The 16,418-nt window shown below is 52.6% G+C and overlaps 1 protein-coding gene across 2 annotated transcripts; it reads left to right on the forward strand.

The window, feature by feature from the left end:
- The first annotated feature begins 7,290 nt into the window (after positions 1–7,290).
- LOC126529182 (uncharacterized) lies at positions 7,291–14,962 on the forward strand. 2 transcript variants are annotated; one of them, XM_050176781.3, is made up of 3 exons: positions 7,291–7,469; positions 11,548–13,453; positions 14,173–14,962. In XM_050176781.3, the coding sequence occupies exons 2-3, from the start codon at positions 11,553–11,555 to the stop codon at positions 14,471–14,473; spliced, it is 2,202 nt and encodes a 733-aa protein (XP_050032738.1). In that variant the 5' UTR covers positions 7,291–7,469; positions 11,548–11,552; the 3' UTR covers positions 14,474–14,962. The 2 variants fall into 2 exon arrangements, with proteins under 2 accessions (XP_050032738.1, XP_054925431.1); XM_055069456.2 differs by lacking the exon at positions 7,291–7,469 and adding an exon at positions 9,355–9,792.
- The last annotated feature ends 1,456 nt before the right edge of the window (positions 14,963–16,418 follow it).

Genomic DNA, 16,418 nt, shown 5'->3' on the forward strand with positions numbered 1-16,418 from the left:
TGAACGGCCCTGAGAATCGCGCCCTCCGTCAGTGGTGCTAGTACATGACGTCGTGCTGCGACCTGCGAAGGAGCGGGGCTGGGTTCTCTCCTGGCATCGACCTCCTCTATTTTGCTTATCCGTTCACTGAGTGCACCTAAGCCCATTTTTCGGTGCGTTATAGCTTCCTGAACCTTAGCTAAGCTAGTCTGCATGCTGGCGAAGTCACTCTTGAGTTCTCAGAGCAATTTTATATAGTCTCGTCTTCTTCTCTGTTCCCTATACCGCTCGACGCTTGGGCGGGCGGGACCCGTGGTATGTCTCGGACGTATCCATGGCGACAGGGGCCAAGGCGGGTTGCGGCGAGGAGGGTGAAAGCGCGAGCTTCCTATTCTCCACCATCTCCGCAGCTAGCCTGCGCATCTAATATTTAACCTGCACGTTTTCTTTCCTCAACTGCTTCTTAACTCGTCGCAACTCCTCGAGCTGGTGTGCGTGGTGCGAATCGCGAGGCGGGTCGTCACCTCTTGGACCCTCACGTCCCCCTCGAACCTTGTCGGCCCAGGAGAGCGTGAACTTGCTTCTAAGGACGGTGAGCGTTCGGGAGCGTGACCTGGTCCCCCTCGACGTGTCGCGCCCCGGCCTGGAGCTGGAGCGAGGCCGGGAACCGGAGCGTCCCCGGGAAGAGGCCCGTCCTCTGGACCCACGGCGAGAGCCAGAACGTGCCCTGGAGGCGGAGTGGCCCCTGGATACGGAACGGACCCTCGAGCGGCCCCTGGAACGGGAGCATCCTCTGCGCTGAGCACACGGAGTAGACGAAGCCTGGACGAGTTCCGCAGTGTCCGAGCGCCGCTGAGGGGACGGTGACGCTGCATCGGCCATCTTGGCGCGTTCACAGCGACGACGATGCACGATGTATGGGAGCTTGAACCTTTGAGCACAGTCCTTATTAGCCGTGAGATGCTGGCCACCACAGAGTTTACACTTGGGGGTACACTGATGCTGCTCATCGGGACTAGGGGCAGCACAGCCACGGCAAATAGCGTCACCTGGATTGGGACACACATCGGCGCAATGACCGAGGCGGCCGCACGTATGGCACACATCGATTTGCTTGCGGTAGAGCGAGCACTGCATGAGTAACGGGCCATACCTGACAAAGTTCGGTACGCAATGCCCGTCGAACGCGACGATGATCGTGCCGGTGTGGGCTATTCTCTTCGTTGCGAAGGCGAGTGGATTATTGGCGCTGACAATCTTGGCATCCATGACGTCAGGGCCGTCTTGAAGAGGGATGTTGCGGATCACCGCCTTGCACGTGGAGTCCGGGGCCGTCTCGTAGGCACTGAGTTCATATACCTTGCCCGAGATGAGCATCTGCCTCATCCGGACGTAGCGGTTCGCATTCTCGCGCTTGGGAGTACTGCCAGCCATAATATTTTGCTGTAGATTCGGGCATAGAGTATCTTGGCATAGATCTTCCTGACTGATGCCAGCGGCGGCGAGTATTGCGTCAGCCACCGTAACAACGCCAATCTTGGAGATATTGAGTCCACCTCACGGCCTGATCGCAATCTTGATATTATCTCGAGGAAGTGAGGGCATTCGTCCCGCGCGTATCACTTTGGATTTTAGCGCAGCACCGCCTGATTTGCCACGGCGCGCTCCCGGCTGGGGCGATGGTGCATTAGCGTGAGCCGTGCGCGTTTTGGCGCCAACTCGTCTGGCCCCCGCAGACTACCAGCCTTGATCTTGAGTACCCTCTTCAGGGGAGATATCTTCCCCCTCCACTTGATACTCCATCTTGAGTAAGAAATTAAGCGTACCTCGCCTTCAAAGGGCCAGTACGCGGCGGGCAGGTGGTTCACGAGGCGAAAAGCTCGGTCTCAAAGCTCGGGCAAGGGCAGGAGGCTCGTGGCCAAGGCGCGAGGCGCGTGGCCGCGGGGAACAAAGCTTGGCAATCCTCCGTAGGCTTAGCTTGGCGGCCGCTGCCTTGCTGCAGTCAAAGCGTGTAAATCTGTGAAAAATGAACTCACAGCGCTGCGGATGGTCTCTCTGAATTCCGCTTTTCGAGCTGCGTCGAATGATGCAGACGTTCTGGCGCTTCCAGGTTGCAGTTCGCAGGAAGTTCACATTGAATCGGGAGCTCTTGTGGAACAAGTCCGCTGAGTTGGCCCCCTTGCGGTGGTCCTTGGTCTGAAGGGAATGAAGTTGATAGCCATGTGGGTGGAAAGGCCCGCAAAAGTGGCTGCCAAAAGCGATGCCCGCGGAACGGACGATGCACATATTGAGACGAAGTGGGGCACGAAGTGCGAATACCACTTTTGCGGCCCACGAAAGAACAAAAAGAAAGGTGCAGGCTGGAAAAGCAGTTGAAACGCTACAGTGGCGGGTAGTCCATGTTGCTGTGTTGGCTGCGGCAGCAGATGTCTGGTTCACCCGATTGCTTCGCAATGCAAGTTGCTCATCTTCAACGGCAACCGTCGGTGCAAACAGGTGAGACGCTCTATCCAATCTGTTTGCGCAGCTAGTTGTCGCTCGTCAGCAAACCGCATTGCGCGACGACGAAGTCCCGTTTAGGAGCTCGCGTTAATGATTCCAGCACATCTCAACATGGAAATTTTATTTCTCTTACATGAGAATGTACATGAACACTGCTCGTCTTCTGCCAATAAAGGAGCACGTTCTGTTCACTCACTTGTGGCTTGTTTGTATGGGCGTCAGTAGAGGCTCTTTGGTCTCCTGGCAATTATAACGCACTGGCTACGCGGCACCCGAGGCATGCCGCATAGCCGGCAAGGCGAGCATGGCGCGTACGAGCGGATACAAGCGTACACGACCGACAAAAACGGCCATATTGGATATAGCTCTAAAAATGCATTTCCGCTTCCTGTTTCAGCAGCGCCATCTGGCGTCCACCTAGGTAAGTTCCATGCGCTGCCGCTGCTTATTTTCGAACCACTGCGGAAGGTACAGTTTCAATTCTGTAAAGTTGGTTCTTTATTCTATGGTGTAAACAAAGTACTGTGGTTGCTTGGCAGAACATAGCAGTCTGATAAAATTTTTGTGCGAGTTGTTTGAAAGAGCCTTTTAATACTTATAAAAGATATGGCGCCTATCATTCCTGGCCAATGAGGCTTTGCAAGCGTGTCAAAACAGCACCACGGAGGGACAATTTTGTCTACGGTACGTCAAATGGTTGGATAATAACACCTACGCCTAACGCTTAATAAGCTCACCCATGCCTGTACACTCAATTGAGCTGCTTGATGAAATCATAATATGATAGTTGAATAATTGCGTGTACTCAGGCCAGAGATACGCTGCAGTTGTGTTTGCCTTGCTGGGAGTGACACTTCGAAAGCGTAGTCACACTAGCGACTTCTTTCACGCTGTGAACATGCCCGGCAGCGTAGAGCTTTTCCCCTTTACTACGAATGCCAGGGCGTGTCCGACCGTCAAATTTTGAGATTGGTCTGAAACCACACAGCAAAACTTGCGCCATTTGTTCGCTTCAAGACAAGCATGAACATGCGATCACGTTGGCAGCGTGAGTAGCGTGGTCTGTCAGTGTCAGTTTTGACGGAAGGTGCCGCAAGAGGCGCTGACGATCGCTGCTCGGACGCGCCGTCTGGGCAGTGTCAGGAGCGTATGCTTGCGTACCTTTGATGAGCCCTTATGCCATCTGGGGGACGTGTTGGAGCGTCTGAGGTCTCCGGGAATAACGCTAAACCCGATCAAGACCCAGATAGCAGCAACCCGAGTAACGCTACTGGGTTGTGCACTGGATAGCGGACGCCTTCTGCCGTGCTATGACGAGGTTTAGGCATTATGGAACCACCCGTAATCGCTAGGCATAGGCTGACTGAGACGCTTTTTGGGGCTGGTGAACTTCTATCGCCAGTTCATCCCAAACTGCGCTCCACTGCAAGCCCCCCTGACCATGCTGTTGAGGAAAGGTGAGCAGTGGAGATGAGTTCCCGAACAGGAGGCGGCACTGCGCAACCTCGTAAACGCGCTTCTGGAAACCACTGAGTTATTAAGGCTACCAAATTTGAACAAATAATGTGTTATTCATACGAACGCCAGCCCTGGCCTAGGAGCGGTGTTGCTCCAACAGCACGAAGGTAGTTTGCGCCCGGCATAGCATTTGCCAGCCGCTCTTTGACTCCCGCAGAGAAAAATTATTCCGTGACAGAAAAAGAATGTCCCGCGATCATTTTCACTCTCAAAAAGTTCGACTACTATATTGATGAAGTCCCATTCATTATTGAGACCAATCATATGACACTAACTTGGCTTAGGCGCTTAGGAGAGCCGAGCAGCCTGCAGCGATACGACTTTACCGTTCGCTACACGAGAGGAACAAACAACGTTGTGGCGGACGCACTTTCCCGCGCGCCCGTTTACTGTGACAAGAGTAACATTCCTACTCAACTCACCTAGCTCGTAACTGAGCGTGAGAGCCGCTACGACGATCGAGGTCGTCAGGAGGGGTGACATCGTGACTCCTCAGTGACTCAGCCTAAGACCAGAGTAACTGGTACAATCAATGCTCGATGGCGCCGGTCCCAAATGAAGGGCGGACGAGCCACTTTTTCAGGACGAAAGCGTGAACGACTTGGACTGCGTCAGTTCAGTGGGGAGGAAAGGTGTCGAGCAGATAGGAGCTGTTAGAGGCACAGCGGGAGGATCCCTTTTGTAAGAATGCGTTTGAGGGGCTCCGGCAGCCTGGCGGCGCGGCCGCGGCGCTCATGGACGCAGCTGGCATTGCCGCGGGTGCGTGGCGCTCCGAAACAGCTGGCAGTGCTATGAGCGCGTTAGATTCCTACCTGTTAGACTCTGACGGCGTCCTGCTGAGATACATTCCCGCGGAGAATGATACACGTGAGTATTTCGCAGCGGCGATTCCACGCACGCTTAGAGGAGGACTTTTACGCTACTCTGACGATACATGCCTCGCCGGGCATGCGAGTAGCCCTGAGATTTATCTTAAGTTGTGCCGCTTTGCTACCTGGTGAGAATTAAAGCAGGATGTGATGCGCTACGCCCGCTCTTGCAACACATATGTCAACGCGTGAAGCCGCATGGTGGACGACCAACCCGGGCTCATGCAGCCGATCAATAGCCGAACACCGTGGCAAATTGCGGCGTGTGCCGTCATGGTACCTGGCCAAGGACACCGAGCGGAAACCAATTCTTGCTCGTAGTGACAATCCATTTCAGCAAATGGTTAGAACTGCTTCCCTAAACGGAATCTGACGGCACCTGTAGTCATGGGAAAGCTGATCGAGGTGGTTACACTATTCGGCTATCATGAGCACATCATAACGGACAATGCGTCGTACTTCAATGTCAAACTCTTCGCGGACTCTTGTGCAGCTCTCTGCATTAAGCACGGGAAAAATTCTACGAACCACGCCCGGACGAATCACACCGAAAGTGTGAACCGCAACATCAAGCACAATGAGTGGGACGCTTGTCTTACTGAAATCGGATTTGCGATCAGGTCGACAGTGAATCGCTCGACTGTGTATACACCCGCCACCCTCAACCTTAAAAGGGAGCTGCTGAATCTGGTAGAACGTACTCTACAGGAACGCAGCGGCACGGAACTGGTTGTTTCGTCGGCACGCGCCGATTATGAAACTGGGCTGCGCGCGAAGGTAACGGATGCTTCACGAAAAGCGCGACGGAAGCACAGCTCGTGCCGAGCAGGAAGCGCAGTACGACCACTCTCATCGGGAGGTTCACTACAAAGTGGGCGCCGTGGTGTTGAGACGAAATCACGCCCTAAGCGACGCCAGTAAGCAATCCTCAGCTTCTCTGGCGCCGAAATGGACAGGACCGTACGCGCTGCGAGAGACTGTCTCTTCGCTCGTGTACAGGCTGGCGCACTTACAGTGAAGACCGACCAGCCGACCGGTGCGTGCCTGTGAGCTCAAACCCTACTATGACAGAGGGAACGAGTGGCGCGAAGTGAACGCTGTCCCGCGCCCGCAGGCAGCGGTATCGGGTGGCGAAGCTCGACATTCCAGCCCAATGCGGCGCTACAACTTGCGATCTCGGCAAAACTAAGTCGTTCCGGTTTACAGAGGCTACTTCATTGGGCGCGACATCGGACGGAACTCTCCTGCGATGTCTAGCGTGCAGGCTTCCAGAGCGAGCACACGCTTTCTCTTTGGAAGAAGCGAGAGGGGTTAACCATATTGTCGCAGCAGGCAGACCGCCCATCGGAAACCGTGCAACAACAACCAAGCAGAAAAGACCGGTTTTCCCTGTGGGTACGAATGAGCAGGCCGTAAACAGTCAGCAACGCATTCCACGACACAAGCGGCGGGAAAAGCGGACCCTCCTGCAGCCAACAAAGGAACGGGGGGGGGGGGGGGGGGGGTGAAGCGCAGCGAGCGGCTTCCGGTCCGAAATGGCGGAAGCGGCGCAGAATTCGCCGAACCGCACCTCACAACTCCGCGACCGAATTGCGAGCCCCGTAACCCAGCACCCAGCCTTAAGGCCGAGCGGAAGACTTCGCCCGCAAGAACCGAGTGCACCTACCCCTGCTGCGCAGCGAAGTGCAAGCCATCGGTCGGGGTCGGTCGGCGAGCCTTTGCTGATCGTGCGCGCCGAAAACCGCGAGAGCAGCGGAGGCGCAGCGAAGAAAGTGCTGTGGCGAGACGAACAGGAAAAAAAAAACGCCTGCGACCGTACCTTAGGGCAACGATTTCCGGGGCCATCAGAAGACGGCTATCCTGCGCCATATCGAGACTGTCTCGGGGATCGCGTCAAGAGAAATCCAGGAGCCCTTTCGCCACCACGGATCCGGCACGTCCGACTAACAGGTGACGCCGCTGCGAAGCAGGGTTACCCGGACCCAGCGGCCATCTTGCCTCCTACTACATACCGTTACAAGCTGTCAAGCTCCTCTCCACCATCATTCAATGTTCTGGCCTGGCTCGTGACTACCTACACGGCGACAACGGCGGTCTGCAGCTAGAGCTGCTCCCTCGCCAACGTGGACTCGAACCTTGTTGATGTCGGAAAAGCATGTCCCTCTCAAGAAAGCCTCAGGCGACGGCGGCCTCTTCGCCGTTAAAGGATGATTTTAAGGAGGGGGTGATCTGGGATCGCACGCGCATCCCGATATCTACGGAGTGGCCGCGCGGTTATCACGCGATGATCACGTGCTCGCTCGCGGAAGGAAGCAGGAGAGGGCACGTTTCGCACCTCTCGCTGCTCTTTGCGCATGGCCGCGACGCCGCAGCCAAGGCTCCTCGTTCTCTCCTTTCCCCTTTCTTGGAACCGGGGTGACTCCCTCTCCGCCGCTCGGGGAGAAGCGGTGTTCCGCCGATGCGTCTTTGCATGTCGGTTGAGGAGCTTGGGACGGCCGCATCCCATTTCAGCCGCTGAGACCGCCGCACCCCGTCCCCTTGCAGCGATCGGCCTTCCTGCGCTACTGGCCGCCCCAGGTCCCGAGCGCGGATCCACTGTCGGTGAGCTGAACACTTACCAGCCTCTTGTGTGGTTCCTACATTGTGCGCTTTTTCGCCTCTGTCGTGCGGAACACTCCGCTACTCTGGTTTTCTATTTTCTGTGTTTGTTTGCTGTTGTTGCCTTTCTACAATACAAAGTACAGTATACAGTTGTACAGTACAACTGCTTTCATCTGTGACGGTAGTCTTACTGCAATATGCTCGTTCTCCTATGAAACCGTGCGAAGTGGTGAAGGACATCACCAAGACTGTTGCGATCCTGTATGTGCATTGTGTGTCCCACTGCATCAAGAAAGCTGCGGGCCGGGCCGGTGTTACGGCGGTGTTAGCCGCTCCTAAGAAGTTAGGAAGGTTGAGCAAAAAGTGTCGACGATAGCCGGCAAACTCCTGGACTGCGTATTAAGCGACATACCGCCGAGCCCGTGCATTGCAGTATCAACGTAGTTTATGCCATGCCAACCTCTTGCGGTTGCACTTACATAGGGCAAATGGGACGCTGCCTTAATGAACGTTTACTTGATCATCCGCACTGTGGCAAGACTAAGACTGGCAGTAGTCTAGCTGTTCATTGTGCAAAGTGTGGTTGCCCACCCCGCCCAAAAGACACACGTGTGCTGAGAATGTACATCGATCAGATATGGCAAGCGAAATCTTTGAGGCCTTTTCAATTTGTGAGTTAGGAGACACTTGCGTAAGCGCCCCTTCTATAGTTCTTTGCGATAAGGAACATAAGTTTCCTGGAAGTTACTCAGTTTCGATTGTGTCCATACTGTGTATTTTACATTTGTCTAGTTTTACGTTTCTGAAGCATGCGCAGCAGGAGTGGACTGACGATGACTCGCCTTCTCTTGCTTCCTCTCTTTCGGCCCGTTGCTAATAGTATATATTTGTGCGGGCTTCAATCAAAATGTTGTTTGCAGTCAGCGCTAGCTGGTGCTGTGCTCTTTTTTCATCTTGTCCGTGTTTCCTTGGCACTGTTTAAAATAGAGCTTTAAATTAGGATAGGCAAGCGGCGTGCGTGCGCAAGAACTGGGGGCCACGGTACTCCGTGTGCGCAGACCCCTACATCTCGGTATGCGCATGCGCAGTACCGTCGCCCCTATTTCTTCCGTGAGCAAGCCGCTTGCGTCTCCTAACCTAAAGCTCGCCGGTGATTGACCCGTACCTACTAGTTCGCACCCAAACCCTTTACAGTATAGAGTGAATCTGTACCAAAAAGCTTAAAATAAGTATGCTGCAGTACTAGTGGTGGTGTAGCCCCACGGCAAACATGACAAGCGTTGTTAGGACTATATCTGCTTGTTTAATTACAAAATAGCGCGCTATAGTTTTGTATCTGTAGTGTCGAGCGTAGAGAGAGAGACTATTAGAAAAACAGAGAATTCTGCCTCGTTGACATGCTTATGGCTCTACCTTCGGCACATTAAAGGGGCCGCCAAACACTTTTTCAAGCTACCATTTTTTGTTGGCGGGTTGCGTAGATTCACGGTTGAAGAGATAAATGCGACGAGAATGGTAGCGGTGAGGGAACGCAGTCAGAAGTTATCCAGCCGAGAAATTTCATAATACGTAGAAAGGAAAAAAAAACAGCATGCGGGCTCTCAACTCAAACCTTGCACGGTCTTCTTTCCCTATCTCTCTCACCCACTGACGCAATCCCTCGCTGTCAGTTATTAAAAGCCCGACACACGTATACATAGCAGAGTTCGCACTCCACAGTTGCCTGCATGTTCTATGTTCACGGATTCCGGTTACTCCGCTGTGCTGATGACCGCTGGTCGGGCCAGCCTGGGACTGCGCAAAGTATCTTTTCGTCAGTTCAGCGCAGCACCGCGAACAACAAAAAAAGGGGCGTGGCAACAACGATGCACCGGGGCGAGAAACATGCACCACGAGAACAACGTGAAAAAAACGAGGCAGCGAGGTGGCAGGGCTGCTCACGAGCGTACAAGGCGATAAGAGAATCTTTTGTGCTCGGAGGCGAGCGTCGCAGGCGTAATGCGAAGGTTTTGGGATCGTTCCCCACCTGCGGCAAGTTGTTTTTTCATCCATATTCATTACCATTAATTTATCATTTCCTTAATTATATAAGCATAGTACAAGTAATTGCCCCTATGTCCCGGTTTGTTGTTTTCTCGCGACACCTCAGTACGAGGTCTCTTCAAAAAAAATATTCGGTATTATATTCCGATATACTGAACAAATTCCACTCGTTTCAAGGCCGTTTTCGGGGCTTGAGAGAAAGGTCCTTCGCGGTCCCCTTAGCGCATCCATTGCCTTTTGGTGTCAGACGTGTATCAGGTTTTTTTTTTTTCTCTCGCAGGTTGGTATCCAATTATGATCAATGGAAATGCCATCCCATATGTCACCCACCACAAGTACCTCGGCGTTGTCATTGACCGCGGTGTTTCATGGTCGAAACATGTGGCAATGCTAAAGAAAAAATTAACTGGGCTTGCTCAAGTTTTTCGCTTTCTGGCCGGTATGAAGTGGGGTCCATCTGAGCGTTCGCTACTCCGGCTGTACCAGGCTCTCTATGTCGGATACATTAGGTATAGCCTGCCAGTTTTATCAGGTATGAGCCCGTCATGTTTACGCACGCTGGAAAGTGCCCAGGCACAGATACTGAAAACATGTCTCGGTGTTCCACGTTGCACCTCAACCCACGGAACAATTGAGGAGGCTCGCGTCACCCCTTTACCTGTTTATCTACGATGCGAACCTCTTCGAGTATTCCTGCGACTGCTTTGTCGTCATGGACGCCATCCCTTATCGACATTACCCGATATACGGCCGGACTCCACTTTCTGAAGAGCCGTTAAATGGCAAGAATCTGCCATACCAGCATACTTTGCCCCGGCTGACCTTCCGCATATGCCCCCATGGGTAATGTCCAAAATACCGGTACGTCTATCTATTCCGGGAATTTCTAAAAAATCGCGAATACCTACCGTCGGCCTCAGACATTTAACACTTGAATATATATCGAAAGAATATGACTCCTCGGTGAGCGTGTATACAGACGGATCGGTATCGTCGTATGCGTCTGGTGCGGCTTTCGTCGTGCCTGCGCATCAAGTCATTCGACGGTTTCGTCTGCATAACAAGACGACTTCAACATCTACGGAACTAGTGGCAATCAGAGAGGCCGTTCAATATATTTCGCGACAGCCTCCTCAAATATGGACAGTCTTCAGCGACGCAAAATCGGCTCTTCAACTACTTAGAGTGGTGTTGAAAGACAGCGCTTACAGAGTGTTGGCTCTTCAAACTGCCGAGCTCTACACTTCAGCACAAGAAAACGGTCACCACATCACATTTCAGTGGATTCCCAGTCACTGTGGTATACAGGGCAACGAACTGGCCGACGCCGAAGCGAAGAAAGCACTCGAAGAACGAGAGTCACTGCTTTCAATTCCTTTTTCAAGAGCGGACGCCAACTGTCTCCTCTCCAGTGTCATCCGAAAATTGACAGCACAGCACTGGGACAATCCGGATAATCGCCACAGACGACTCCAAAGATTGGACCCTGCCATGAATTTTAGGCTACCACCGAAAATTCATCGAAGCGGTGCCAGTCTTCTGCACAGACTAAGGCTGGGGGTAGCGTTTACGCGCGGATACGTGCACCTCATGCGACGCACCGAGTCTCCGCACTGTGAGGTGTGCAATGTGCCTGAGACTATAGGTCATGTGCTTTGTGACTGCCTTAAGTACGTGGAAGAGCGTGAAAGGTTGGACAACGACCTTACGCGTCTCGACAGCGCACCGTTGTCGGAGGACGTTATTTTAGGCCCTTGGCCAGATGCTCGATCAAGTTTCAAGGCCATTCAGGCATTACTGAACTTCTTAAAAACTACGGGCTTGGATTGCAGACTTTGAGCATGCTAAATTGCTTGCGATATGTTCTACATCTTCCTTCTATCGTCATCGTCACCCATCATGCACCTCTTCTCTCTTTCTTTCCCTCTTCCCCTTCCCCCAATGCCGAGTAGCTGGCTAGAGGAATATACCTCAGGCCGACCTCTCAGCAGAAATTTCGTATCATTAAACTTTTCTCTCTCTCTCTCTCTCGCAGGTTAAATGGCCACTGCCGGAAATGACACGGAAGCCGCTCTGGCGCCTCACGGTGCTAATGAAGTGAGCTATCAGCTGGCTGACCTCGAAGGTGCCACAGGCTGCTTCTCTGGAAACGTCATCAACTACCGTATGCCTTGCACGGCAACCGAGGCCACGGCGTGCCAGATTGTCTCCCATCTTCCCGTATGGAACGAGTTACTCTGCTGGCTTGATTTGGAGCTCCGCGAGTTGTCGGAGACCGGAGGGCAACTTGGCCTGGTGGATTTCCCTATGACACACGCTGTTTCGTGTAAATCAGACGACAAACTACAGCAGGCCGTCACTCTGGTGTGCTGGCTGCTAAAGACGCATCGCTGCGTAGTGTCTGTGCATATCCCGAACCCTTGGGACGGTGCGATAAGCTCGAAATTGTATAGAGATATATTTTGGAAAGCACTGCATGGTAATTCTTCTATAAAATATATGACCTTGAAGCATTGGTCACAGATCGAAAACGCAAGCTTTTACAAAATTTACTTCTCTCTGAAATGCCTCGAGGAACTTGAACTTGGAAGTTTCTCAAGTCATTTGCAGATTTCACAAGCAATTTCGATGCTTTCCCAAACTACAAGAACGTTGACTAAGCTCCACATGCCCTTTATGCCGCGAGTAGAAAGAACTCAAGCGATGGACTTCTTTGCAGCGCTCATAGCCAACTCAAGATTGCGAGATCTGACGCTGGGGTCCAATATAATTGGAGAAGACCCAACTTCATTTCTTGGATTTCTGGCCAGTACCACCACCTTACAACATTTGAGCGTGTTCGAGTGCTACGGAGTATTTCGTGACAACACGTTGAAATGGGTTTTCGAAGGTATGCTCAAGAACCGCACAGTCTGCAGCTTAGAGGCAAGAGACTTCGTATTGGAGTCGGAAAGCGTTGAGCTGGGAGCGAGGATGCTGGCAGAAAACAATGTTTTGACAAACTTTAAGTTTTTATCTTGCGTCGCACGCTATAGTAATTTACCAACCACACAGCTGATTCGTTTAGGAATGCGTGCGGATATCGTCACGTGGGCTGAAGCGATTTCGCAGAACAACGCGCTCCAATATGCGACGTTGAGTTTCGGCATCTGCACAGCTGAGCAATGGGGATCATTCTTCCGTGTTCTGTCGAAACGAAGAAACCTCAAGATGGTGACCATTGATGTGCGAGAAGACGAATACGGTCACTTGGCCAGTGTCGTCAAGGATCTTGAAGGAAGCGGCAGTGAAGAGAAAGTTTCTTTCACAGCTCCCTGCGGGCTCGACACATTGGCACTCTCTGAGTGCAAGCGCTGCTCCGAACTTGAAGCGTATCTGCCGAACTGCAACGACCTTAACCTTATTCGAGTTTTTCAGCAGCTTCATACTTTTTCGCACTTGAATACTATGAGCCTGAGAATAAATCGGTGGGACAGCACGATTTCTTTTCTTATTGCCGATTACATAGCAACCACATCTACGCTCCAAAAGCTCCACATGCAGTTCAGTAACGCATATGTCCCGCCCGAATCGCTCAAATGGTGGCCAGCTCTTTCACGGTCGCTACGGCTCAACAGGAGCATCACTGACCTTGGCATTGGTGTTGATGCCGTATCATGCGAAGACGTCATGCTCGTTGCCGATGCTATAATCCAGAGCGCGACGATCCGAAAGATCTGCTTACTGCGCTGGTCTTCACCTCCACTTCCCTACTTCACGCGCCACCTGGGCGCCGGCATATTAAAGAACCGCACGCTGTGCAGCGCCACCAGCTCGAGGCTTTACGTGCCTTGGGATAGCGAGTGGGCCGCCGACTGGTTCGCCGTGCGCAACACAGCGCGGAGGAACTCGACATTTGTGGCCCGAGCAGCTCAATTCCTGAAGCACGCACGGCGCGACAGGTAAGCACAGCTCCTCCGCCATAATCAGCCTGGCGAAAGCGAATGCAGGGCCAGACGTCATCTCGCTCACCCCTTGTCTTGCGCAATCCGAGTCTGTACGAGATGCTTCGGCTGATTAGTGTAAGGCTTTAAAAATCCGGGTGGCCGCAACAGAAATGCAGGCAACTATTGTTGCGTGTGCTCTTGTCCTCTTGTGTATTTTATTACGAGTCTAAGTCATTAATCACAGCAATAGAATCAGCCAAGAGTTTGACGTAATAGTTCTGCGGAAGCCCGCAAGGTGGAGAGAGGCAATAAAGGGAAAATGAGGCATCCACACAAACGTAACTAAGTGCTACAAAGTAAACCCAAACGGATTCCTCGAAAAAAAAGCTACGCAGATGGAGACAAATTCGCCCCGGTCCGGGACGTCTTGGTCCGGGTTTCCTTTGTAGCACATAGCTACGTTTGGGTGGATGTCTCATTTTCCCTTTACCAGAATCAGCCATGTTCTAGCGTATTGCGCGCAGGAAATCCAACGCATTCTTTAGCGTAGAGATCGGGAGGCAATAGTCAACGTAATTCTATCCGAAAAGATAGCCGCTGTGGTTTCAGCTTTTTTTTCCGCGCTCCAAAGAAGGCGTGCGAAACCTGAAAATGTACCGCGGCTTGGTGCTTACACGCAGTGACATTGGTGCCCTCAAGCGTGCTAAAAAAGAGTAACATCCCTTTCTCGCCAGGTTATGCGCCGCAGGTTTGGACCGGGTCTCCCGCCATCCAGCTCTCGTGGCAGAGCTCGCCCAAGTGTTGTCCGTCGACGAGCCCGAGGCAGCCGACATGGTACGACAAAATGCCCGGCGCATCGAGGGTCTGCACGACTTCATGCGACTGGCCGGGGTCGTCAAGGAGCAGGTCACGTGCCTGCCACGTCAGGACGGGCGCATGCAACTGGACGGCCTTAATCAAGACTGCTGGGCCCGCGTGAGGCGCTACCTGGAGCTGGACGACGTAGGATGGGAATACCCCTGTTGCGTGTGCTGAGGTACGCGTGACCGGCGGGAGGTCTTGATCCCACTTCGCGCAGAGTCAGAGACGAGGAGAGCTTTCGCGGCGGAGAATTATTCACGCAATGTTTGCATGTTGTCGTAGTCATTAGGAGCGAGACAAACAGTGAAGCTTCAAGCTCCTTAAATAACACCCCTCAGACCCCAGATTCCTCAGACAGTCCCTAAGGACGAACCGAGGTCGAGAGAGAGGGAGAGACGCTCCCTGGCTCCTTTACGGAAAGGACAAGTCGTACGAGTGCGCGGAGACCGATGGGATACCAAAGCCAGAGTGATGCGAGCGGAGCAACCAAGGTCCTACCGAGTAGAGACAGAAGACGGCAAAATTCTGCGTCGGAACCGGCAGCACCTTCTTGCGACAGCCGAACCTTTCAGCATGGAGTCATCCACCGGAGACTCCACGGACGACGAAAGCGACAACGACGGCATTGTAAACGAACATACGTCGTCAAACGGAGGTGCACCGGCGATATCAAATGAGACAACCCGCTTTTGAGGAGATCAACACGGCAAAGAAGACCACCACAGCGCCTCCAATACGGCAGCAATTTTAAGCAATGTTCGTAACCCCTCGCAATACCTTTCGATAATATTTTCACTTTCGTGTTTATACAGAAAAGAGGATGTATCGTATTTTATAAAGGCATACACATCATGTTCAACTCGGCATTACTGCGCATGCCCACTAACGATCGAACCAACGAACATGCCCTCGAAAGCTATCTTAAACGTGTTTCCTCTCCTACCCACAACGTATATATAGTTGAGCAAATAAAGCAACGGGGCTCTGTGTTGACTGACACTTGGCTCGATCGTATTCTTTACGTGAACAACAAATGTGACAAATGTCCCGATGTGTCCAGTGCTGCGGCAAAATTGTGGTGTCATGCCAGCAACTCCACAAAAACAGGCTTTTATTATACACGGTACTTGGTTTCCTGCGTAGATCGTCATGAAATAAGATTGTGGTAGCGTAGTGCTTATTGTGTTACACGCGATTGTGGTATAGGGCAGTGCTTATTGCAAAAATTGCGTTTGACAGCGTTTCTGTGCCACCCTCTCGCGCTGCACAATACTAATACGCGCACGCTTTGGTGCCCCATATAAGGTAACGCTGCACAGATGCAAATGTTGCCACTGTATGGATACAATTTCTAGAACGTAAAATGGTTTCCAGCAAGTACGGACGCCAGGACAATGCACCAACTGGCCCAGCAAACTACTCTACTAAACAAGTTCTAGAGTACGCTTCAAGATTCGATGAAGGTGCGCCACGTCGGTAGCAACGAACGCCGCGTTTTACGGACTCTCAACGCAGTTTGCGTGATGCCGACTTTGCTTGTAACGACACGTTGCTGCACGCAAACAGTTCTGCAGTTCATGTTGGATGAAGCAGCCACTGACGTTTCCCGGGAAAAGAGAGTTGCTTGGGTCAACAAACCACAAACGAGCAAAGGCAGTTGAGCCCCGTGCGAGGGTCTCTGCTTTTGTAGAGCCAGGCTGACTGACTGCAAACTATTGACTGACTGACTGAGGCTGAGCCAGGCTGCTGACTGCAAACTATTGGCGCGCAGGCTACTGAAAATTGTACTCACGTCTTGGTCGGCTCCTGCGCGCTGCTCCTGAGCAGCAGGACCAACTGTGGGAGCGAGCATGTGCGGCCTTCTTGGTACATGCGCCGGAACACAGCCGTCGTCGCTCGATGCCCCGTCGAGTTTCGCCGTCGTCTCGGAAGTCTCACTTGTCGAGATGCTTTAACTAATTTGCAGAACCAAGCGCCTCCAACCACATTCTCCGTCGCTCGTTGTCGCTATAGGGAAACAGTGGAGCAACAGCTCCCCGATTTTCGTTGATTTACGTGCAGCCGGGTAGCATTTCGAGAATCGCTGGTACGCGTAAGGAGGGGCGCGGCATTTCCGGAG

The sequence above is a fragment of the Dermacentor andersoni genome, chromosome 8, assembly GCF_023375885.2.
Source record: "Dermacentor andersoni chromosome 8, qqDerAnde1_hic_scaffold, whole genome shotgun sequence".
NCBI lineage: Eukaryota > Metazoa > Arthropoda > Arachnida > Ixodida > Ixodidae > Dermacentor > Dermacentor andersoni.